At 53.7% G+C, this 24,426-nt stretch overlaps 1 protein-coding gene across 8 annotated transcripts in view; it reads left to right on the top strand.

Annotated features, from left to right (window-relative positions):
* The first annotated feature begins 823 nt into the window (after positions 1-823).
* LOC103097840 (methyl-CpG-binding domain protein 1-like) overlaps positions 824-24,426 on the top strand; it is a 31,969-nt gene continuing 8,366 nt past the window's right edge. The window contains exons 1-6 of one of the 8 annotated variants that reach the window (XM_056796012.1): positions 851-1,472; positions 3,178-3,274; positions 11,445-11,598; positions 16,797-16,957; positions 18,628-18,804; positions 22,100-22,195. In XM_056796012.1, the coding sequence (XP_056651990.1) occupies positions 1,453-1,472; positions 3,178-3,274; positions 11,445-11,598; positions 16,797-16,957; positions 18,628-18,804; positions 22,100-22,195 (705 nt within the window). In that variant the 5' untranslated portion in view covers positions 851-1,452. The other 7 variants (XM_056796011.1, XM_056796013.1, XM_056796006.1 and 4 more) reach the window with 7 other exon arrangements.

Below are 24,426 nucleotides of genomic sequence, written 5' to 3'. Positions count from 1 at the left end.
TGTGGCATAGGGGTGTGAAACCATAGCTCTGTGGTGCCAGGAGGATCCTGATGTTCAGCTTTTCAGGATTGGGGAGGCTGGGGGTACTGTTGATTCCTATAACCCCCTTGTTTTAACTGTTAAGGCCTCTGCCGGTGTGGGCTAGGCGGCAGTTGAACATGGGGACTTTGGCTGTATATTTCTGGTAAGGATCCAGAGCTAGTTTATAGTACAATGTAATGTCCTGAAGTGAAACAGAGCTAAGTCCCTGATCCACTGGTTCAGAAAACCTGTTTTTCCTTATAGAAAGCAAACATCAGGAATGTGCTTTCTCAGGGGAAAGTAGGTCTGCTCAGAGACCAGAATCCAAAGCAACATATGGTCAACATATCCCAGAGGACGGCCCCTTCCTAAAAAGGAAGAGATAAATCCAGTATAGGATAAGATATCTAATGGAAGGTCCTGTACACCCATGCTGATGGCACATCTGGCTTCTATAGCATAAGGCTTGCTTGCTCTGGTCATTCTGCCCTGGTCCCTAAGGCTATATATAATTTTCAACAAATAAGCTTACTTTACATCTTACATGTATGTAATCCTATAAACATTGTCTGTAACTTCAGTTCGGGGAGTCTTTTACTAGGAAAGATTGCCCTGGCCAGTAGCTTCATTTATTAATAAATAAATATTGGTTCCAATAATTGAACTTCTAGGTGTCTGGACTCGTTTTATGAAGCACCCCTCCTCAGTCCCAGACACCTAGATTTTAATTTGAGAAACCTAAGGGAGAGTTGGATGGACAGTGGTAACATACAGAATATATAGAGGTACAGATTGACAGGAAGTGTTCCTTTGGCGCCCGCCAGGGAAGGGAAGGGGTTTTAAACAAGAGGAAACGAAATAGTGTTCCCATGGTCTGTCGGGGTAGAAAGGGTCACGAAAGCTAGTTTCCCTCTGACACACTTCTGCTCCCCAGCGCCCACACAAAGGTCGGAGGTCACCACTCGGCCTCAGCCCAGGGGATGAGGGAGGAGCGGAAAGAGGAAGCCGCCGAGGGCTGCTCCGGAGGAAGCACGAGGCCCCTCCGGAAAAGACTTGCCCCAAGGCAAAGCTGGCCCAATTAAGTCTTTGGGCAAGGCTCCAGGGAGACGACGGAAAGGGGAAGAGAGGGCTGAAATATTTCCCGTTAACCTCAGCGGAAGAGGACCGAGTTTGGGGAAGGGCGGGGAAAGGGGCGAGGAAGGAAAAGGGATGGAAGAAAGGAGGGCCCGGAAGTGACGTACAGGAAGTCCGAGGCGGTACAGACCGGCATCCTCGCTCTCTTCTCTGCCCCCCCCCCCTTTTTCCCCCGACCGCGCCTCCACGATGTAGCCGCAAAACCTCAGGCGTCTCCGCCCGCCTTTATCGCAGGACAGGAGGAGACCGAGAGGTAGGAGGAAGACGTGGAGCAGCTGTCTGGCTGCGGCTGTCAGCATGGAGTCCGAGGGGAGCAGGTCGGTTGGTTAGTCAGTCAGTGGGTCCATTCCTCGGTCTGTTGGTCGGTGCTTGGGGGCGGGGGCGGCTGCGGTGCTACTAGGCAACCGCGGCTCTGATCGGCCTCGCCGCCTATTGGTGGCTTCCGGACGGTCCCATACTGACCTTGGAGGGGAGCGCTGGAGACGCGACGTCACCACCGTTCTTTCTACCGTGGGGAGAGAAGCGTTTTCCACAGCCTCTCTTATTGCTGGCTTTCGGGTGGTCCCATCCTGACCGTTTGAGGAAGTTAGTTACTACTTCTCACTCCATGAGCGTGGAGAGAAACTTCGTTCGGTCCTCTGCCGCGCCGCCTATTGGTGGCTTCCGGACGATCCTATTCTTACCCTGGAGGGGGAGCTGTGGAGAGAGGACGTTACCGCGGGAGAGCTCTGAAAGAACTTCCCCGCCCTATCCTCTGCCTGTGTATCCTTTAGACCAGCATCTCGAAAATCCTCTGGTGGGGCTGGGGTGGGCCGGCACGTCCCTTTGTTTTAGGCCGTGGGGAGAGGAGAGGCCGCGCATTAGGCCAACTGGTACAGAGTGCTGCCCCACCCCTAGTCTGGAAGCCCTGAATTCAGATCCAGCTGCCGGTGACACATTCTAGCAGTGTGATTCTGGCCAAGTCAGTTAACCCCAGCTTGCATCGGTGATACAACAAAATCACCCACCTCCCTGCTTAGTTCAGTGCCCGGCATACAGTAGGCGCTTAATATTAAAATGCTTGTTTCTTTCAGGAATGTTTCTAAGCTTTGCAGAAGCTTAGAGAGGGAGGGGGGAAGGGCCTACATGGAGAACCACCCCTCCCCCACTGTCTAATTCCTTTTTTAACCCTTTACCCTCCTTCTTAGAATGGATACTTGGAATCAAAGAGTAGTAAGGGCTAGGCAATGGGGGTTCAGTGACTTGCCCAGGGTCACACAGCTAGAATGTTCTGTCTGAGGCAGATTTGGACCCAGGACCTCCTGTCTCCAGGCCTGACTTTCAATCCACTGGGCCACCTAGCTCACCATGAGGCTTAAAAAAATGTTTAGCTCCCTTTTATTTGTTTTTTAAGCCTCTACCTTCTTAGAATTAATACCGGGCATGTTTCCAAGGCAGAAGGCCAAGGACTAGGCAGTGGGGGTGAAGTGACTCGCCCAGGGTTAACCAGCCAGGAAGTGCCCCAGGTCACATTTGGAACCCAGGACTGCCTGGCTCTCCATGGGCAGACACTCAGCTCCCTCCTAGTGTGTTCTCCCAATGGAATGTAAGCTCCTGGAGGGCAGGCACCCTGCCTTTTCCAGCCAGCTCCCCTGGGCCCCATTGGCCACACAGAGCCCCATGACTGGGGGGGGGGGTAGGGCGGAGCCTTGGAGCATGCACAGCTTTCCTCTGTGCCCGCCTCCCCAGCTCCAGGCTTCTTCCCTGTGGGCGGTGGCATATATGGAGGCAGGGCAGCCCCAGAAGGAGGCCACACACAGGTCCTGGTGGTGGAGTTTGTGAGGATGGGGAGGGGGGGAGTCTGGCATCTCCCCTTCACTGGTAGCCGGAGGCACAGGGATGTCGCCCTGCCAGAAAGTGGGGAAGCCGGAATTCGGCCCCAGGCCTCACTCCCAGCCTGTTTGCTGCTTCTGTGGTGATGGGTTGTGGGCCTCTGGGGGAGGCCTGGGCAGGCCAGGCCTTACTGGGACATTTATCTTTCAGAGAATTCATCTTTCCTGGCGTCGGGGAGACTGGAGATGCCCCCCTGCCCAACTTAACCCCAAGACACCAGGACCTGATCCCCACCCCCTGTGGGCCTGTAAGTACTGGAGCCCCTGCCCAGACTCTTGTGACCCCTGAGGCCAGCAGGGCAAAGGGATGGGCCCAGGGTCACACAGCCAGGAAGTGTCTGCGATTAGATTCGAACTCTGGTCCTCCTGCCTGGGCCCAGGAACCTCCCTCCCTCACCCAGCACATAGGGCTGGAAGATGGGGAGGGGTGCTAGGTGGGCACTTCCTACCCGTGTGACCCTGGACAAGTCCCCCACGTCTCCCTCCCCCTGCCTGGTTGGCCTGTTCCTCCTCAGCATTCCTGGCCTTTGCTTGTCTATTTTCACTTGGGCCTGAGTTCGAGTCCTTGGGCTTTATGGGCCAGTAATGGGCCTTGCCCCAGGACATAACAGTGTGCCATGGGAGATGAGGCATCTCCAGAGAGGCAGGGCTGGGTGACCCAGACGTGGGAGGACATGGCCAGGGACTCATGTTAAGGCCCCCCCTCAACCCCCCAGCAGGCAGCCCCTCCCTTGGGCCACTCGGGCCTCTCTCCACATTGTCCAGCAGCTCTTCCCATGTTTGACTTTCTGTCATGGACTGTGCTGGGTGCGAGGCAGAAGGGTGGCTGCCACTAGCCAGTGGGATTCAGTGACTTGCCCAGGGTCACACAGTGAGTATCTACAGGAAGATTCAAGCCCAGGACCTCCCGTGAGCAGGCCTGGCTTTCCCTCCCCCAAGCACCCGGCTGCCCCTTCCCACATTTTTTAAAATCAAAGCCACCCTTGACTCTTGGGGTGCAGCCATATTCCATCCCAGTCACATTGTGCCTTTTGGCCCGAGTGTCCCGAGGGCAGAGCATGTGGAGTCTGGGGACCAGCCAGAGGGACATCACGAGGAGCCCAGCTGGAAGCAGGGCACCCCCAAAGGGCTTGAGTGCTTGAGACCTTCTGGGTCAGCCTCGGGGGTGTCACGAGCCGAGCTCACTGAGGGCCGCTGTGTTGGGCCGGGTGGAGCCGAGGAGCCCCTGTGGGAAGCTGCCCCAGAACCTGGGAGAGGAGAAGGCACAGAGAGCTAGCACTGGTGCAGAGGCTCCAGCCATCCTCCCCAAGCCTTTCAAAGCTGGCAGCTGGGGGCTGGCGTGGGGGCAGCACGATGGGCCCCGGCCTCTGGCCTCAGACGCCTCTCACAATGATTCATGGGGCAGCAAAGCAGGTGATTTTTGAGGCAAAAGCTCCCCAGGTTTGTGCCCAAGGGGTCAGAAGCTGCCCTGGAGGCTTGCCTGGGGAATGGCCTCTTTCAAGCCCCCTCCCCGCACCTCCCACCCCCCTCCTCCCACCCCCCTCGGAGCTCCAGGGGCCGCTACCTGGGTCTCCTTTACTAGGAAGTTGGAGCCTTGTGTGACCCTCTTATTTCTGGCCTGATACCTGCAGGCCCTTGTGTGAGTGGGGCCATGTTGGCTTTCCCCGCACCCAGGTGCTTCTCAGAGCTCAGATCCTCTCCCTGCTGGAGAAACCTTTGTCCTGGGGACTTGGAGGGGACAACCCCTTGGCTCTGGCCCTGACAGGCTGCCAGACTCCCTGCTGCCGCCAGAGGGCACCCCAGCCCCAGTTGATGGAGTCCAGCTTGATTGGGCACCAGGCGTGCCCTCAGCTCTGCACCCCTGGCCTGGACCTCTGCCAGCCTAGAGGCTCAGGAGGTCACAGGGCGTCCGAAACAGACGTGGACATGGCTGGCTCCCTGTGTGGTCTTTGGGGGGAAAGCCAGTGCCCTGAGACCCCCCTGAACCCTAGGCTAAGAGCTGGAGGAGGCCTCCATCCACCCTGGGATGGTTTCAGCAGTCAGGACATGGAGCCTCGGCACACTCCTCATTCTCCATTTTACTTCCTCCAGCCTTCATTCTCTTCTTCCCATCAGCCATGCCCAGGCCCCTCAGTGGCTCCTTGGTGACCCTTGGAGCCCTAACTCCCCTCCCCAGCTCTCTTTCGCTGTATGCCCCAGGCCTGTGACGTCATCCCTGTTCTGCTCGGGACTCTCTAGGGTTGGGTGCCGTGGCCTGAGTCCCATAGCCTGGAGGAGTTGGAGGCAGGACTTGAATGTGGGCCTCCTACATGATTTCCTGTTAGCTCTTGCCTTGAATGTACTAGACAGTTATTAAGGAAATGCTTGTTGGAGTGCATTGAATGAATAACGCTGGCCCATTGGGGGCGTCTGCATCTTCTGCTTCTGCAAGGCCTCCCTCCAGCACTCAGATCAGATTCTGCTCTTGCTGGGTCTAAACCTCCCAGGATGGAAACTTCCTCCTTCAGTGCCAGTTATTTGTTTTACCTTAAACTCGCTGAAATCCGCCTTCACTTTCTTCAGCCTCCCCTTTCCCTAGCTGAAAAAGAAAAAGAAACCTTCTAATAAACACGAAGAGTCAAGCAAAACACATTCCCATGCAATCCCATCCAAAGAAATGTATGGCTCAGTGAGTAGCCTTGAGCCATCCCCTGTCAGGAGGGGGAGACGTGTATTCCTGCGGCCTCATGGGGATCAGTTCTGTCCCTGCAGTGTGGACTGCTCTCCTGGTTCAGCTTCCCTCCCCCTGCAGCGGTTCAGCCAAGTCTTCCTGGATTCTTCTGGAACCGAGATATCCTATCCCATCCCTTTTCTCAGCTTGTTCAGCCATTCCCTAAATAGTGGGCATCCCCTGAGTTTCTGAAACTTTGCTACCCCCAAATTGCCACTGTAAATATTTTTGTACATCTTAGTTCTCTCTATTCTCTTTGGGGCCTAGTAGCAATAGCAGATGGTTTGCACAGTTTACTAGCTTTGGGGGTGTAGTTCCAAATCTCCAGAATGGTTGGACCTATTTGGCGCCATCAACCACACGTGAGTGTGCCTCCTTTCCTTGCAGCCCCTCCACCATTTGTTCTCCTTTTCAGTCATTTCAGCCATTTTGGTGGGTGGGAGGGTGGACCTCAGAGGCATTTTAATAAACATTTCTTAAGGCCCACCATATGCCAGGGACTGTGCTTCATATGGGGCACACAAAGAAGGCATGGACAGCCCTTCCCTCTGTAAAAAGGAATTCTTTATTCCATTTTTAATTTAACAGGGGATCTGGGGCCCTCTTACCATAGAGATGTGTAGGGATTAACCAACCCACAGTGACAGGAAGTAGAAACCATGGAGACAGGAAGGAGGAACCAGAGAGACAGGAAGTGAGGTAGGAGGAGGTGATAAAAAAGGCCCAGTGTCGGTTGTTCAGCCTGTCAGTTGCTGACAGTTAGGGCTGGCAGTTGCGGAGACCTTGGCTGCTGGGTGTGAGTTGATCATTGGGGGTTGGTTGCTGGCGGTGTGGGCTGGTGATTAGTTGGTGGTTGACATTTAACTGCTGAAATATAAAGGTGGGCTTGAGCTTACTGAGAAGGCTTTTGGCTTTAGCCTTTAGAGAGCTTTTGGCCTTTCGGTTTGGGTTGTCAGGTTTTTTTCCCTTCCTTGAACTTTTTGGAAGGTGGCTGGTCTTCATTGACGGACCTAATTGGGGTTGGATTAAACACTGAATAGGTTGGTTTTGATTAGCCTGGATTGGGTTGGAACTTTGTGGGTGGTTGTTATTAGTGGAGGTCATAGACAGTTTTAGATAGTAATTCTAGGCAGTTACAGGATTAGTATAGACATCAGGGAATTTCTTTCTCTCCCTCTTTCCTATATTTCCCTCCTTTACTATATTCATTTTACTATCTATTTTAATTAAACTGTTAATTGTTAAAGTTGCTAGAAGTTTTCTTTTCTCTGACTTAAAGGGTTAATTAACTCTACCATATTCTCATTAAAATTTAAATTATTAAAACTACTCTCATTTTTGTCAGAACCCTTATTTTTAATCCTTACACCTCAGGGGGTTCAGAGGAGTCCAGGAAAGCCACTGGGTAGGGAATTAATAACTGCCGGACCGACTGCTGTGGGCCAGGAAATGCAGAGGAAGGATTAGACTCAGCAGAGATCTGATGTGAGGAAGGATGAGTTTATGGAGAGCGGGAAGTCCAAGGAGGTGGGTTGGGGAAATGGACGTTTCTCTAATTAGGAGTGATTCAGAGCATTTTTCCATGTGATTCCTCAGAAAACTGCCCATTCCTCTCCCTGAACCATTGATCAGTTGGATGATGGCTCCTCTTAAAAAGCTGAGTCAGTTCCCTGTGTGTTTAGAAAAGAGAAAGTATCTGATAAGCAAAGATTTGCCCCATTACCTGCTTCCCTTCTAATTTTAGCTTCATTTCGTTTGTTTGTGCAAAAAGTTTATTTTGTGTCATCAGAATTGTCCATTTTCAGGCAGGCCTTCAGGAAGCAGCGAGGAGCACGGGAGTGAGCTGGACTCCTGAGGCGTCTCCCCACGAAGGATCCTCAAAGCCCTGATTGCCATGGCCGCCCCAGATGGCCGCTGAGCCAGGCTCCAGGAGGTCACCTCGGTCCTCCATGGCTGACACGTGGCTGGATTGCCCTGTGTTGGGCCCTGGTTGGAAGCGCCGTGAAACCTTCCGGAAGTCGGGGGCTACCTGCGGCCGTTCGGACACTTATTATCAGAGCCCCACTGGAGACCTGATCCGAAGTAAGGTTGAACTGACCCGCTTCTTGGGCCCTGACTGTGACCTCAGCTGTTTTGATTTCAAACAGGGGGTTCTGCAGTATTTCCCTACTAGGGCATCTTCTCAAAAGAAGAGGCGAGGAGCCTGGCTAGAGAAGGCCTCCCTCAAAGAGAAACCTCCTGAGGAACCCTTGCCTGCCCCTGCTGCTGCCAAGGCCTCCAAGTCACCACATGCCCCCCCGGACCCTCTGACCAAATGGTGTGAAAACTGTGGAGCCCGTATCTCAGGGGCTGGTGCCAGGAGTCAGCGGCTCCACTCTCTGTGCAAGAGCTGCCGGGCCCAGAAAAATGCTCTAGGCCGGGAACAGAGAGCGTCGGAGCCAGGGGGCTGCGGTGACTGCAAGGCCTGCCAGGTGACTGAGGACTGTGGTGTCTGCTTGGCCTGCGTTGGGCGGATGTCTCAGCCCAACACTTCCTGGCCCCCGCCGAACCGGTGCACCCAGCGCCTCTGCCTCAGGAGCATCGATGAGAGCTCGGCCTGTGGGGTTTGTTCTAACTGTCAGACCAAGGAAGACTGTGGGGCCTGCTGGTTTTGTGAGCTCAAAGGGAAGCCGGGCTTCCAAAGGCAGTGGACATGCCTTCAGCGGTGGTGCCTCAAGAAGCAGAGAAGGAGGACACCGAGAGGGGCAGCTGCTGCTGCCAAGCCCCCAGGCAAGAGTCCCCAAGGCCAGGCCCTGCCGCCCCAGCCCCTAGCTCAAGCCGTCAGCTCCTCAGGTGCTGCCAGGGAGTACAAGCATCCGGGCCTTGGTGTGTTCATCTCGTCCCTCCCTGAGAAGCTGGAGGGGGAGAATAATGGGGCCCAGGCTCCTGGGGCTGCCTCCCCACCCCCTGCAGCCTTCCTTCCCAGCTTCTCTGGAGAGGGAGCTAAGAGGGTCTGGCCCCAGCATTCTCTGAAACAAGAGGAAAACCCTGTTAGAGGGGAGGAGGAGAGAGCAGCAAAGGCCTCCGCTCCAGCGGTCCTGGACAAGCATAGCCAGAGCAGAGCCACCCCAATAGCAGCAGGGCCCAGGGGAGGTCTAGACAGTGTCCTCCAGGAGTTTCTAGCAGAACTGAAGGCGCTGCCCCTCCCTGCCCGCTGGGAAGTCCTGCCGCCAAGGGGGCCAGACTTACGTATCTTCCAGCCATCCCCTTTGTCTACTGTGTCTGCTGCGGTCATCTACATCCAGCCAGGCCTCTTCTTCCATGTGGTGGTACAGGACATCCCTGTGCCGGCCACCCACCGACTCTATTCAGCTCACCCATCGCGCCTCACCTCCGTGGATGAGGTGGTGGATCTCATCTGCAACCTGGAGGCCTACCGCCTGTGCCCCGGCTGGTCTGTTAGCTGTAATCGGAGCCCGCGTTCTCCAGACTGTGATGTCCTCGTATATGAGGGCCGCTGCCAGGCCTGCTGCGTCAGACAGCCCTGGGTCCCCACATACTGAGCCGGCCCTGGGGGCCCTCTCCTCCAGCTCTCCCTGCTACACTGGGAAAGAGTCAGTGTACACTGGAAAGGCTGAGGTGAGGACAGATACCCTCTCCTCTTGCCTCCCTACAGAAGCCAGTATTTACCCACCTCCCACCCTGGACTGCTTTGAGGATCCCCACTTGTCTTGCCTGGCCCCCCTCCTCATGGCTTTCTGAGAGAACTGCCACAGTCTGCATCCCCACTGTCAGGTCCCCCTCACATATATCCCCTGAACTCAAGGACATAGGCTGGGCCCAATAGAGAAGAAAGAGGGGGGGTCTGGAACCTTGGCTCTGTGTTCTGGAAATGGAGCCATTGTGAATCTGGAGTCTGGAACCCCTTGGGAAGGGGATATGAAGACCAGAGGGCTGCATGCACCCCCCCAAAGCAAGAGAAATCTGTTGGGGTGCTGTACCTTAGTTTTTTTTTTTTGTTTGTTCTGCTATCTTTTCTTTTTGTAAATAAACAATGATGACAATAAAAAAAAGAATTGACCGTTTTACCGTCTCGATTTCCTGTGTCCCTTGTTTGGTCAGGAACTTTCCCCTTTCATAGATCTGATGGGCCATTTCTTCCTTGTTCCTCTCTTGGTTTGTGGCTTCGCCCCTTGTGTCTATCATGTCCCCACTGATCACAATAGATGGTCTGAGGTTGGTCTATACTCACTTTCTGCCAGACTGCCTCCCACTTGTCCCCACAATTTCAGTCAAATAAGGAGTTGCCCCAGTGGCTGGGATCTTTGGGTTGATCAACATTGGGTTTCTTGGGCTTGTTCGTTTCTCTTTTGTGGGCCAAATGTTCTCTACTGTTTGACCTCTGTCTTACCCAGGACCGCATTGTTTTAAGGATTACTGAGCTGTAGTACAGTTTGGGGTCCAGGCCTACAAGACCTGCCTCCTTCCATCATTTCCCTCGAGGGTCTTGATCTGTTTCTTCAGATAATTATTATTTTTTCTAGTTCTAGAAAGTCATTTTTGGTCATGTGATTGACATGGCACCAAATAAGTAAATTATTTTTAGGTAGAATCATTTTTATTGTTTCAGCCTACCCACTAGCAACTAATACTCCCCTAGTTATTTAGATCTGCCTTTATTTTTGGGAAGAATATTTTGTTGTAACTTAGAATTGTAGTCTTTTTTCTGTCCTGGATTCCTCTGGAAGTGTACGGTGAACCTGGGAACCCCTTCTGAGAATTAATGTTAAGTTCCTAAAACCTAAAATAAAATCTAGGAAACCAATTAGATTGAAATGAAATTATTTGTCTGTATTGCTTGTCTCTGTCTCCCTCTCTCTCCCTCCCCCCTCAGCCCCCAGGGACAGAATGCAGTTAGGCCTTAACCATGGGGTTAAGTGATTGGCCCAGGGTCACACACCTAGGAAATGTCTCTGGCCTGATTTGAATCCTGGACCTCTTGAACCCAGATCTGACTCTCAATACACCGAGCCACCTCGCTGCCCCATGAAAACATTTATGAAAATAAGTTCACAGACCTCCAGGTGAAGGAAGACCCTCTGTCTTGGGGGGATTTCTGAGCAGATTGCTGTCCTCAGTAAACTCCAGAAGGCTGCTCTGGTCTCATGCTTCACACCCACATCTCTCTGGCTCTTCTAGCCTCGTTAGCCATTCCATCCCTTCTTGCACTCGGTGGTCCAGCCAAATAGGTCTTTGTCCTGTTCCCTCTGTGTGATTTTCTTCTCCCATCTCAGTTTGCTCAGGCTGTCACATGGCCCATCTCTTCCCAGAATCTCAGGTTTCCTTCTGGAGCCACTTGGCACACGGACCCTTTCCTGTTAGTGCTATTTCCACCCCTTGGTCTCCCATTTATTTACATATCTTTGCCCCTGTATGTGCACATCTCCCCCTTTCCTTCCCAGCATGGGCTCCTGGAGGCCAGCAGGATTCATAGCATCCCAGTCATATAATTGGTCAGTGTCTGAGGTAACTGATCAGGTCCTCGCTCTAGTACCAGGAAGGACCTCGTTTTACAGATGGGGAAGTTGAGGCACAGAGGCATACATGGTATGACTTCAGGGTCACCCAGGCAGTGCAGATCAGGGCTAGGCCTTCATCAACGGTCAAGGGCCAGCCTTCTGCCCACTCTGCCAGCCCTGCGTGCTGGTAAATGCCATCTCTCTTTCCAGATAAAGCCGTGGTCAGAATTATCCTGTCCAGTGAAGGTCTATTTCTGCATCACGCTGGTGTCTCTCCTGAGCATCATTGGGTTAACCATTAAGACCCTCGTGCAGAAGTCGGATGAGAACTTCACCATCTCTCTCATTCAACTCATCGGCGTCGGTAAGAGGGAGATCTTGGCTTGGGGCAGGGGATCCTCTGGTGCCTGGATGGGAGCCCTGGGTGGGTCAGACGGTTCATTCTGCTCATCTCCTTCTCTTGGGGATAAAATGCCTCCATGAGTCACGGAGCCTCGTCGTCCGGAGTCCCAGTGCAGCATCCCACATGGCAAAGATTTTCCGTGGCCGTTTTTGCCCGCTCCTGGTTTGGTTGAATTCCCATGGTGTCCACGTCCATCCTTCTGCATTGTTCAGGACCACATTGTTCTCTTCATGGCTCCTTAGATTGTGAGGTCCCTGGGCACAGGGGCTGTCTTCCACCGCTCTTGGATCTTCGGTGCTTGGCACAGTCTGGCGTAATAGGTGGCCTGACCATGCGCCGCCATTGGAGGGAAGCCTTCCCTCCAGGGCTCAGGGAGTGTTCCTGGCTCTGCAGCAGGACCTCGGGGGAGCACGTGGGACCCAGAGGCCTGCCAGGCCTGTAAGGGGGTCCGGAGGACCCCTTTCGTTTTTGCTACCCCCAGTGCCTGGGGGCATGTAAGAGCCCCATGAGCCGTGCAATTGACTAAGGGCTTAGACTTGCCTCTGGAATGGGCCATGACGCCCAGTGGACTAGAATCAGTCCCTTGAGTTTATGACTTAAGTGACCTCTCACATGCCAGGGAATGCACAACGCAGGGTGGTTTGGGGGCTCCCTACAAAGTAGAGAGAAAGGGACCTTGGCAAGATGGCACGGCCCTCCTGCACTGCCAGGGAGGGGCCTGGGGCCCCAGCAAGCAGAGGGCCTGACCCAAGGTCCTGGTCGCTGGGCTCAGAGCCCTGCCAGCAGGGAGGCTGCCTAGAATGAACTGATTGATTGACTGAGGCCCAAGTATTACAGAAACACTCCCCCATTGCATGGGGCAGAGCAGAGGGATGGCTCCTCGTGCCCTTCTTGGGAGATCCCATGAAGGCTGACAGCTCTCTCCTCCTTCCCTGTCCTCGCTCCCAGCTTCCTTCCCTCTTCCTCTCTCCCTCCTCCTTTCTGTCCTTCCCTCCCCTTCTTCCTTTTCTTCCCTTCCTCCCTCCCTCCATCCTTCTCTGTTTCCCCCCTTTTCCTAATACCATTGATCCTCCTGGCCCCCGGGGTTGCCTTCTGTGTAGATGTAATTTACCTTCTCTCACCCTCTTCACCTCTGCTCCTGGTCCCCCCAACCGTCATGGACTCCAGCATCCTCTGTATGGATCTTGTTACAGACGTATCATCTGCCCTTTGGAGCTCTCGGAGGCCGGGGAAAGCTTTGCGTTTTTCTTTGTTCCCTTAGTGCCTGGCGCGGTATGGCACACAGTGGGCCTTAGGTCAACAAGCATTTATTGGGGGCTCCCCGTGTGGCCCCACATTAAGCACTGGCGTGGGACAAACCCCGAACCCTTTCCTAAAAGCAGCAGAGCAGAGGAGCCTGGCATCAGCCTTCTCCAAGGGGAGGCCATGCCCAGGCTAGAGCCTAGACGGCACCTCTTCACCAAGGGAGAGGGTGACCCGACTTCTGCATGGTGCTTCCCGTGCCAGCGAGCTCCTTCTGCCTCGGAGACGTCCTTGACTCATTCAAATGAGCCGGCTGGCTCTGGAACAACGCCGGCCCGCCATCTGGTGACGCCAGCGGGGCCTGGCATCGAGACTCCTGCCCAAGGCAGTCGCCTTTCTCCGGGGTGGGAAGGCCGTGGGCTTCCTTTCAACACGACTTTCCCGCACACTGGGCAAGGGAGGCCATTCAGAGGCGCTGCTTGAGCTCGGGGGTCCTGGCCCTTCTTCACCAGGGGGAAGGCAGTGGCCGAGCCTGTGTCTCGGCAGCCGGAGAGTGGGGTATCGAGGGGCAGAGGCGAGGGCCCCGTGCGCTCCCCCAAGGCACATAGAGGGGGATGAGGAGCAAGGGCCCAGGCGCCCCCTTCCTTTCGCAGTCAGAGCCGCGGGCGCGTTTCCTTCTGGGAGCTGGCCCAGGGGGCTGGGTGAGCAGGGGCCGGAGGAGGCCACAGAAACCCTGGGGAGGCACCGGCCCCTAGAGGCAGCCCGTTCGCCGTGACCTCCACCTGGCTCCCTAGCTTGGGCTGCGGCTTGGAATTAGACGGACATTTTGGAAAAGTTGCCCTTTGGGCTTCCTTGCCAGCTTCCTTTACAGGAAAGGGACTCGGGGAAGCTGGTCAGCCCAGGCCCTTCTTTGGCCTTCAGTCATAAAATGAAGTAAATAGGCTTCACGTTATCTCCCTGTGGGAAATGTGGGTTTGTGCAGAATAGGGTGTGTCCCCCAGTTGAGAGAGGAGCCCCAGAGCCCCTGATGAAGGCCATGAGTCAGTTCTCCGGGTTCTCGGTGCCTTTCCTGCTGATTGTCAGCTCTAACCCAGGGAGAGGCCCCCACAATAGAGAGAACCTCCCTCCCTCCTGCCAGACTCTACTTGCCCAGGGAGGCAGCCTGGGCCCACTCTGCAGGGTCGCTGGGCTTCCTTCCAGGACTCTGAGAGCTCTGCAAGCTCCCCTGCCTCATGCGGCCTCTCTAAAGTGGCTAAGTGGAAGCTGCCTTCTCTGGGGGTTCATCAGCTCCCTTCTGCCTCTGCCCTGTGCCTCGCCAGACCCAGGAAGACGCCAAACAAGGCTCCGTGGAGAGTTGTGAGCCCAAGCAGGAGGGACTCGGCTAGCGGAGCAGTGGGCCGGGTTGTCCTGAGGATCATGACGATGTTCAGATGAAGGCCGTCCCGGGGAGGCAAGAGAGCAGACTTATTGTGCCCACCAGAACAGGGACAGGAGCCATTGTGGGCCCTATTTCAGCTTTAGCATTGTTGATTTAACGTGGAAAAGGTCTAATCCCTCATTTTACAAAGGAAAAAACTGAGGCCAAGGCGAAGTAACTTGTCCAGGGTCAAAAAGCGAGTCAGGAACCAATGCAGAATTCAAACCCAGGTCTTCCTGGCTCCAGGTCCTGCCATCTACCCACTATACATAGCCTTCCAGTCCAGTCAGCACAAACTTGGGAGGTGCCTCCTGTGAGACACACCACCTATCCAAATAAGGTCAGAATCATATAAGATGGAGACCTGAAAGGGGAAGAATTTATGACCAAATAAGAGAAAGCCGTATAGAATATAAAATAGATCCCTTTGATTATATTAAACTGAAAAGCTTTTGTACAAACAAAACTAGCCCAACCAGGAATGGGAGAAAAAGGAGGAAGTTGGGAAGAAATGTTTGCAGCAAGTATCTCTGATAGAGACTTCTTTCTCCAATTTATAGAGAATAGAATCAAATTTATAGCAATACAAATCATTCCCCAATTGATAAATGGTCAAAAGATGTGAACAAGCGGTTTTCAGATGAAGAAATCAAGGCTATATATAATCACGAGAAAAAATGCTCTACATGGCTCTCGATTAGAGAAATGCGAATCAAAACAACTCTGAGATGCTACCTCACACCTGTTAGATTGTCTAATATGACAGAAAAGGAAAATGATCCGTGCTGCAGGGGATGTGGGGAAAATGGGACACTAGTACATTGTTGGTGGAGTTGTAAACTGAGCTAATCATTCTGGAGAGTGATTTGGAACTATGCCCAAAGGGCCATAAAACTGTACCTACATCCCCTTTGACCCAGCAGCACCACTGCTATGTCTGTGTCCTTAAGGGGAAAGGACCTGTTTGTACAAAAAGATTTCTAGCAGCTCTTTTTGTGGTGGCCACGAATTGGAAACCGAGGGCTTGTCCATCCGTTGGGCAATGTTGGTGATGGAAGATTCTTGTGCCGTAAGGAATGCAGAAAAAAACAGACCTCCACGCACTGAGGCCGGATGAAGCGAGCAGAACCAGGAGAGCATCGGGCGCAGGAACAGCAATATCTCATAGACTGCACGACTTGGCTATTCTCTGCGATACCGTTATCTAACACGGTCCTCCAGGACTCGTGATGAAAACGCCCTCTGCCTCCCAAGAAAGAACTGATGGATGTAACTGAAAGCAGACTCAGACACTAGATTTCACTTTTGTTCAGGCTCTTTCACAAAAGGACTAATACGGAAAGATGCTGTTACACGTGTAAAGTCTGTTTGTTCGCCTTCTCAGGAAAGGTAGAAGGGGAGGATCTGGCTCCAGCTTACAAAAACTTGAAAATTGCTTCTGCACGGAATTGAGAGGGGAAGATATTTACCCAAGTCTGAGGCGCTCGAGGGCGCCGAGTCTCCAGAGGCGGGCGGGGGCTCCTTAGGGATCCCTGAAACTCTTTTGGAAGGACTTACGAGTTCCGAACTTTCTATAATATACTAAGACATGATTCACCCAGCAAAGCACTCCTTTTTCCAACTTCCGACTTTGCAAGCTTCCAAGAAGCTTACAGTCTGTTGGGGAGAATCAGCAAGAGAACAAATGCCAACTGTACAAAGTCACCGAATGAATGAAGCCTTTATTAAGTACCTACTGTGTGCAGTGCACAGAGATAAGTGCTGAGGCTCCACGTAGAAAAGCAAGGCAGGTCCTGTCCTCGCGTCCTTGGGGAGCTCCCGTTTTAATGGGGACGGCAATAGGCAGCAGAGGGGCCCGAGGCCTGAAGTCAATCAGTGACACTTACTAGAGGTAGCCTGATGCCAGGAAGACCCGAGTTTACATCCAGCCCCAAGGTACTTCCCGAAGCCGGGTGACGGTGGGCACGCCACTTAAGCCAGTTGACCTCAGTTTCCTCATCTGTAAAATAAGATGGAAAAAGACATGGCAGACCACTCCAGGCTCACTGCCAAGAAACCCACGTGGCGGCATGAAAAGTCCCACATGGTTGGGGAATGACTGAAGTATAATTGGTTGAATAAGTAAATTAATTTTGCCTCTTGGATGCCGTTTCTTCTGACAAAATTTTCTTTTTGATGATGAAATGCTTGATAGCTCCTTGAACTCTGGGGGCAAAGTAACGCAGGGCAGATTGAACAGTAACAGTTAAAGGAATCAGAAGAGGCCTCAAAGAGGGAAGGGATGCCACAGGGTGGCGGTGAGGGGGAGAGGGACGAGAAGGCAGCCTGAAGGCCGCTGGGCACTTGCTCCCGGCTCGGCCCTGCCTGTGTGGCAGATGCTGGCTAGGCAGAGGTTAGCCTTGGGGGACTCGGAGGTGCCGCAGCGCCCCGGCGGTCCCCGGGCGTGCGTGGGACCCTTCTGCAGGACGTGCGGGGCTCTCTCTCCCTTTGTCTCGGTCAGTGTTCTGCATTTATTACGTGACCAGAGGGATCCTCCAGGAGAATCGCCAGGAGCTCATCGTCTTCATTCTCTCCATCCTGCTGGTGATGTTCCGCTCCTTGGTCAACTTCCTCGTGCTGACTGCGGAGGAGAAGCCTGCCAGGGAGGACCCCGTCATCCTGGTGAGCGCGCAGCCTCCGGGGACTCCCCCCGGCCCCCGACGAGGGAGCTCTTTGCCCTTTTGTAACCCTTCGCCTCCGTCTTGGCATGAATCCTGGGTGCGGGTTCCCAGGCAGAAGCGGGGTAGGGGCTGGGCAGCGGGGGTTAAGGGGCCTCCCATCTCTGGGCCCGGCTCTCCATCCACTGAGCCGGTGGGAGACGTGGGCCCGGGTCGGGGTCTTGTGGCCGGCTGAGCCCCAGAGAGCACCCGTGAACGCCGGGCACCCACCTGTGGGCTTGCGGCTTCTTGAACCTCCGTTCCCCGACCCCCGGCAGCCACGTGGGCCGCCCTGTCGCCCTGGGCTTACCTCGTAGCGGACGTCCCCCAGTGGAACGGAAGCTCCTCCAGGGCAGGGATGGTTGGAGTGGGAGCGCTAGGCCGTGCCCGCTTGTTGGGGCCCTCCTGCCTTCAGAAGTCAGGAATGGTCCACATTTCTGATTGAAGATTTGGGATGGCCAGAATGGCCGCCCAGGCCGCCCCCATGCACGCGAGGCCAGACGTGCAGGACTCAAGACTGCACTCTTTCCGATAAGGGGTCCTCTAGCCTCGCCTTGCAGACCTCGGAGGACAGGCAGCTCACCCCTTCTGGAGGCAGCCCACTCCCCGGGAATCCCAGCCACATACACCTAGAGGAAGAGGGCAAGGGCCCGGCTCCCCGCTTCGTCCCCAGCCAGGAGGAGGCCCCCGTGCAAGGGCAGAGGTGCGCCTTCTCGGCCTCCGTTTCCTTGTCTGGGATGAAGAGATGGGACTGGATGACCTTTGAGGCCCCTTCTGGCCTAGATCCCGAGTGGACGCTGACTGTTTTGGGAAGCAGAAGGATGGCCGGCCTTCGCCCCGGGGCCTCGGGCTCCATTTTTCTGGATCCCTTTCTGGAGTTTTGTGCCCCCCCCCCAAGCTGCTGGCTGCCCGGGGAGGGGAGGGCAGGCCAGGCACCGTTTGCTCTGCATTCCCGGGCAGGTGCACACAGTGCCTGGCATGGGGTAGGCATGGACTGAGCCCCTCGGCTTTCTGACTGAGAAAACACGGTCACCCCCAGACTAGTGAGGAGCCCGGAGAGGCCCCGGGGCTTCCGAGGCCAACAATGGGCCCGCCTGGTGACTGCCAGCCTCACTGCCTGTGCCCGCCCTGCCCGGCGGCTGCCCCAGGTGGCTGCCGTGACCCGGCCCCGCCAGGGCATGCACGACCTCAGCATGACTAAGCACGGGAGCTTTTTGGCTCTTTCTTCCCACCCAGGGAAAGGAGAGGCCCAGGCAGTGCCACTTCCTCTTGGCTCAGTGCCCGGGAGGCCCGGCAAGAAGCGCCCTGAGCGGTCATCCTGGAGTCTCCCCACCTGCCGGCTTCCTGGTCCTCTGGGCCGGGCCTCCCCGCCCCGGGTCACCAGCTCCCGACCCCCTGGGCGTGCTCGCGCCAATGCATGAATGAGTGGCGGGGCTGCCTCAGGCCCCCAGTAGGGAGGGAGGTCCCTGGAGGAGCCAGAAGAGGAGGAGCCCCTCTTGTTTCTCAGCAAGGGAACGGGGGTGACTCCAGTCCTTCCTGGGGCCTCTGGGTTAGAGTGATGGGGAGCCTCCGGGAGGCCTGCTCTGCCCCCACAGGGCCCGCACCAGCAGGGCGCCTTTCTCTCTCCCTGACCAGGCCCGGTTCATTGTAATCCTGTTGGTGGGCTTCTTCGATGTGGTCTGTGCCGTGATCCTCATTCGCAGCCAGGGCATGATGGCCTTCCGCGTGGGGGGCGCCCTGGAGAGCCTCCAGGCCCAGTACTTCATGCTGAACCTCTGCTTCTCCATGCTGACCTTCGACCTGCAAGCCCAGGTACCGGGCCCAGAAAGCCTGCCCAGAAGGACGGCGTCCTAAAAGGAGCCCAGGGGCTGCCGGCCACAGGCCAGGATGTGTGTGTGTGTGTGTGTGAGGGGCTGGTGCCTGCTTGGGGGTCCCCCTTTGTCCCTGTGTGAAGGCGCTGACTCCCTCCAATGCAGTGAAGCCTGGATGCATTTAGGGTTCTTGCTTTGTTTTATGTTTACGAGCACACGAAGGGCAGCAGCCTCTATTTATTGAAGAGCTCTTTGGTTTTAGGACAAAGCCATTGAGGGGGCAGCTGGGTGGCTCAGAAGATAGAGAGCCAGGCCTGGAGATGAGAGGTTCTGGGTTCAAATCCAGCCTCCAACACTTTAGCTGGGTGACCCTGTGCAAGTCACCTACCTCCAGCGGCCTTACCCTTCCTGCTCTTCTGCCCTGAAACCAATATTTTGTATCAATTCTAAGATAGGCAGTATGAGTTAAAAAAAAAACAAACAAAGCTGCTGAGGAGGACTGTCACCATGTTTCCAACGGCCCCAAGATGGCGGAGAATGTAGGGTTCCTGGCTTGTGAAGTCTCCTGAGCTTGGGAGAGTGTCAGCAGAGAAAGGGGATGAGCCCAGACTCTGTTTTCTAAGGCTCAGATCAGCTGATACATCCGCAGGAGCTTGGATCATGTCCTGCTCTGCCATAGTCTGGCAGGGAGACCTTGGGCACGTCACATGGCCCCAGGGTTAGGCTTCAGACTAATAAAAAAATAAGTTGTCTAGGAGGTGCCCACCTGCCATGGCAGAAAAGAGCTCCTCGCAGAGATTGCTACCCAAGTGAAAGCACAGATCTCCTGGCAGGAGGAAGAGGTACATCCTGGCATCTGTTCTCCAGGACTACCATCTGGCCATACCCTAAAGATGTCCCTCACCTGTTCTGCCTAGGCCCCCCTTTCTAGAGCCCTTCCTTGCAGTCTGAGTCCTAAGACAAAAGGGTTACCCAGGACCCAGGGTCACAGCCAGGAAGGATCTGAGGCCACATTTGAACCCAGGTCCTCTCCACGCTGGGTCTTGGCCTCTTGTAGGTCCCTCCTGGATGTGGGGACGGGGGAGCGAGAAAGAAAACGGTCTGGGGGGAAAGGGGTTAGCACAAGTCATTCTAGGACCAGGCAGGCTCAGCCAGACATGGAGGGCAAGTGTCCCCTTTAACCTTCCCAGTAGGCTTCCTCATCCCTGGGACCCTGGCTGGACTCTAGTCCCTGTGCCCCAAAGTACCCGCCAGGCCTTCTTGGGGCAGTGCCATGGCAGTGCCTTTCTAAGGCTTCCCTCTTGGCCTGGGCTGTGGCCCAAGTGCTCATGTGCAACCCCTCACCTGCATACCTCCTCTCCCTCCCTTGCTGCTTGGGGGAGCTAGCCTTAGATGAACCTGTGTCCAGCATCAGCTCCCTCATTCCTTCCACCATCAGAGAAAGGATGAGGCTCCCAGGAGTGGAGAGATGGCACCAAGCTGCCCTTGAGTGCAGCTCCAAACAGAGCATCCTGGATTCCCATCACTTCCTCTTGAAGCCTCTCTATCCCCTGCCCTTCCCCAAGCCACATTCACGTTCCTATGGGCCACTTGTGCTGTCTGGCTCCTCTGCTTGGTCCTACCACAGGGCTGGATCTCCTTTATTGGTTTATATTGTGGATGGAGATCTAGATCTGGAGACAGGAGGCTTTGGATTCAAATCTTCTTGTTCCTGTTCTTCTGCCTTAGACCATGGCCCAGACTATGACACGTAGAATATTGTAAGAATTAAAATGGATTTTGGTCAAATTAAGAGGTATAAAAAGTTGTGGTTGCTATTTATAATAATTAAATATTAAATAAAAAGCTTTAGTAGCTTTATTATAGCAAGGTAGAGATAGTAAAGAGGGAAATGTAGGAAGGAGGTAAAAAATATTGCTTAGCTAAATACCCTGTCTGGATCCAAATGTCTCCAGACTGTGAATGTGAATCCAAATGCGAATCTCACCAGCCCACGAAAGTGTCTCCAGCCAAGTGTTTCACCAACCAAAAGAGTCTGATGCCGTAAAGACTGAGCCACCAAAGAGGGTCTCATGCCCAAGAGAGTGTCCTGCCAAAGACAGGCGAAGAGCAGAAAAGCTAGTGGCCTTGACCAGGGTCTCCTCCCTTCAACCTGAATCACCAAAGCAGAATCTCCAACATAGAATGAATCAGAAACCCTGGACTGGCTTTTATAAGCAGTTTTCTTCACATCATTTCCTATCTCTCTGGTTTCTCCTTCCTTTCACTGTGGGCTGGTCTATCACATCTCAGGAACCAATCATAGTTTCTTAATTTGCCTGTCACTGCCTGTGGGATCCACCTCTGGTCCTCTGAGGGTGCGAACTTTTATCAAAAGGATTCTTAGCTCCTGACTGATTAACTTAAAAGGGCAGAACACTCCAGGGACTTGATTACATTAAGATAAACAAAGGAAGTTAAAAATTCCTTTTCACACTATAATTCAAAGATGGAAGGTGAGGATTTAAAGAAAATATGAAGGCTGCTAGGTTAGAAAGAATTCACCCATTTGATTGCAGATGGGACTCCCAACAGTTGGGGTCCAGGGGCTCGAGCCCTCTGGGGGTTTATGGGCCTGGGAAGCTTGCAGAGCTGGCCTCAATGTGGGGTGCTTCCTAGAGAGCGGAGCCCCTTCCCACTCCTGGGACTGAGCCTCTGTCCCCCTCCTCCTTGGGAGGGGGAATCATAAAGAGGATGGATGACTGTCGGCAGCTTCTGCCTCCCAGCGCTCAGGTGCCTGGGCTCGGCCTGTTTCCTGGATGATTGTTCTCTCAGGGCCCATGTTCTAAAGGCCCGGCCCGGCTCCCTGTAGTCTGTAGATCTCTGCCTTCTCCTGGTCCTTAGGAATGGGCTCCTTTCACAGATTCTGGCTAACAGGGAGATTTTACAAGGATTTTTTTCCTTGGGGAAGGGCTTCAGGGCTCAGTGGAGCATCTCCTCATTAGCTGGTTACCAACCAAAGATGCCTTGAGATGTTCCAGGAGGCGAATGATAAGCTCACCAAAACCCTTTGATGCTAATTTGGATGTCTTGACCGGCCACTTAGTAAATTCTTTTAAAATCAGGCTTTTGAGATGTTTTGATCCTAACAGTGGGGAGGGCCAAAGCCAGGATGGCAGCAGAGCAGAGAGCGTCCTTGCAGCCCCCGGCCCCTGTCCCCAAGGCCGAGGGACGTTGTCCTTAAGCCTGGCGGCCCCGGCAGCTCCGTGGCTTTCTACGAGGCCGTTCCTGAGCCCTCCTTTCCCTTCTCCCCACAGCTCTGCCTGTGCGTCTTGATCCTGACGTCGGGCCTGTACGCCTCGCTCCAGCACAGCCTCATCCTCATCCTCGGCGTCCTGTGGGCCGGCCTCAAGGTGACCATCGGCATCCTGGCCGTGAGTATGCCGAGGCCTGCCTCTCCTGTCCCCCTGCGGCCGCTGGCAAACTCTCCGGCCTCCTTTCCCTGTGTGACACGCTCCCTAGAAGGAGCCAGCCTGCCTGCGGTATTGGGAGGCCTCCTCGGGGGGCCCCGCCGTGATCTCGTCCCAGCCTCGGGGCTTCGGTGTCCCAAGGGGCTGCCCTTTGGGGGCTCTGGGTTCTCTCTGCAAGAGGCCTTGGTGCAGCCCATGCCCGCCTGCCCCCGTCGGAGCCTCTCCTGGGAAGCTGAGGAGGCTTCCAGCCCCTGCTCTTTGGGCCACAGAACCCTCCCCCCGAGGCAGCCTCCATGGGCAAGGCTTGGCGGCTGTGTCCGGGGCTAGACAAGAGGAGCCTCCCTCCCCTTCTCAGTGGGCTCCCGGAGGGGCTGCTTGTCTCAGGTCACACACATGCCCGCGCCGATGGAGGGACTGCCGGCCTGGGGGAGCCCCGACGCCCCACGGCCTTGGGGGGAGCCCCGACGCCCTCCATGGCCTGTGTGCTCACCGGCATCTCTGTGGGTGCCGTGCATTCGTGTGAATGGCGGGGCGGGTTTCTGGAGCGGCTCCGAGGCCCGGCCTTCCCTCCTGGCTCTGAAGTCACTGCAGTGGCCCGAGTGAGTGACTCCACCCGGTCCCTTTGTGGTGTGCCTGCCAGTGAGTAATGAGCGTTCCTCTCGTGCCTTGTGGCTGTGCTCCTGTAATCCCTGGGCGCGTCTCAGCACTTATTTTCTACTTCTGTAGCTATTTCAGATGTTATTTCTGTCTGTGTCTCCGTGCTAGATGTTGTGGGTCATCTACAGAACATGCCAGGGACTTATGGGGGTTTGCTCTATATCCTACAGCTTTGCTGGAATCCTTAGATGCTTTAACTCGTTTTTTAGTTGGCTCTAGAGTTTTCTAAGTAACCTGTTATAGCCCCTGCAAAAAGCACTCATTGGCCTATATTTAATCCTTCCATTTCCTGCCCTCCCCTTCCTTAAGCAGAACAGTAAAGTCTAAGCAATAGGGGTTAAGTGACTCACCCAGGGTCACACAGCTAGGAAATGTCTGAGGCCATCTTTGAACCCAGGACTTCATGTTCCTAAGACTGATTCTCTATTCACGGAAACATCTAACCGAACCTTCCTTTTCTTGTTACAGCTAGCAGTTCTAGCACAACGTTGAATGCTAATTGTGAAATGGACACTCTTGCTTTTCCCCAATTTTACTGGAAAAGCCACTACTTTATCCCCATTATTTGGTTTTAGATAAATACTAATGATCATATTGTAAAAAAGATTTCATCGATTCTTAGACATTCTAGAGTTTTGTTTTAGTTTTATACTAAGTATTGGTTCCAAGGCAGAAGAGCAGTAAGGGCCAGGCAATGAGGGCTAAGTGACTTGTCCAGGGTCACACAGCGGGAAGTGTCTGAGGTCTGATTTGAGCCCAGGACCTTCTATCTCCAGGGCTGGTACTCTTTCCACTGAGCCACCTAGCTGTCCCTTTTCTAGTGTTTTTAACCGAAATGATTGGATCTTATAAAAAACCTTTTTTTGCATCTCTTGATATAATCACATGATTTTTGTTGTTCTAATTCATTTATTGTTACAATTATAGTTTTCCTAATATTAAACCACTACTGCATTCCTAGTATACATCCATTCTGCCCATGGAGTATAATCTTGGTGATGTTTCTGGAGTCGCCTTCCTAATATTTTATCTGAAATTTCTATATCAATATTAGATATTGTGATCTGTAATTTTCTTTCTCTTTTCATTCTCTGTGATTGAGGTATCAAAACCATGTTTGTATTATAGAAGACGTTTGATAGGAGCCTTTTTTTCCCTGTTTCTTTCAGGCAGTTTATATAATATTTGGAATTATTCTTTAAATGGCTGATAGAATCTACTTGTAAATACATCTGATCCTGGGGTTTTTTTTTTTTTGCTTTGAGAGTTCACATATGACTTGTTCAATTTCTTTTTTTTTTAAGATTAATTTATTCATGTACTTTATTTTCTTGTTTCTTTAGTATGGGCATTTTATATTTTTGTAAATATTTATCCATTTCATTTAGATTGTCTGTTTTATTGGCATTTAATTGAACGAAGTAGTTCCATATAATTTCTTTTTTCTCCTTCATTGGTTAGGAATTCCTTTTTGGGGGTTCATTTTTGATACTGGTCACTTGGTGTTCTTTTTTTTA

This window comes from Monodelphis domestica, chromosome 4 (assembly GCF_027887165.1).
Source record: "Monodelphis domestica isolate mMonDom1 chromosome 4, mMonDom1.pri, whole genome shotgun sequence".
In the NCBI taxonomy this organism is placed as follows: Eukaryota; Metazoa; Chordata; class Mammalia; order Didelphimorphia; family Didelphidae; genus Monodelphis; species Monodelphis domestica.
The sequence above is the reverse complement of the archived record's forward strand: the minus strand, read 5'-3'. Positions and strand labels throughout refer to the sequence as shown.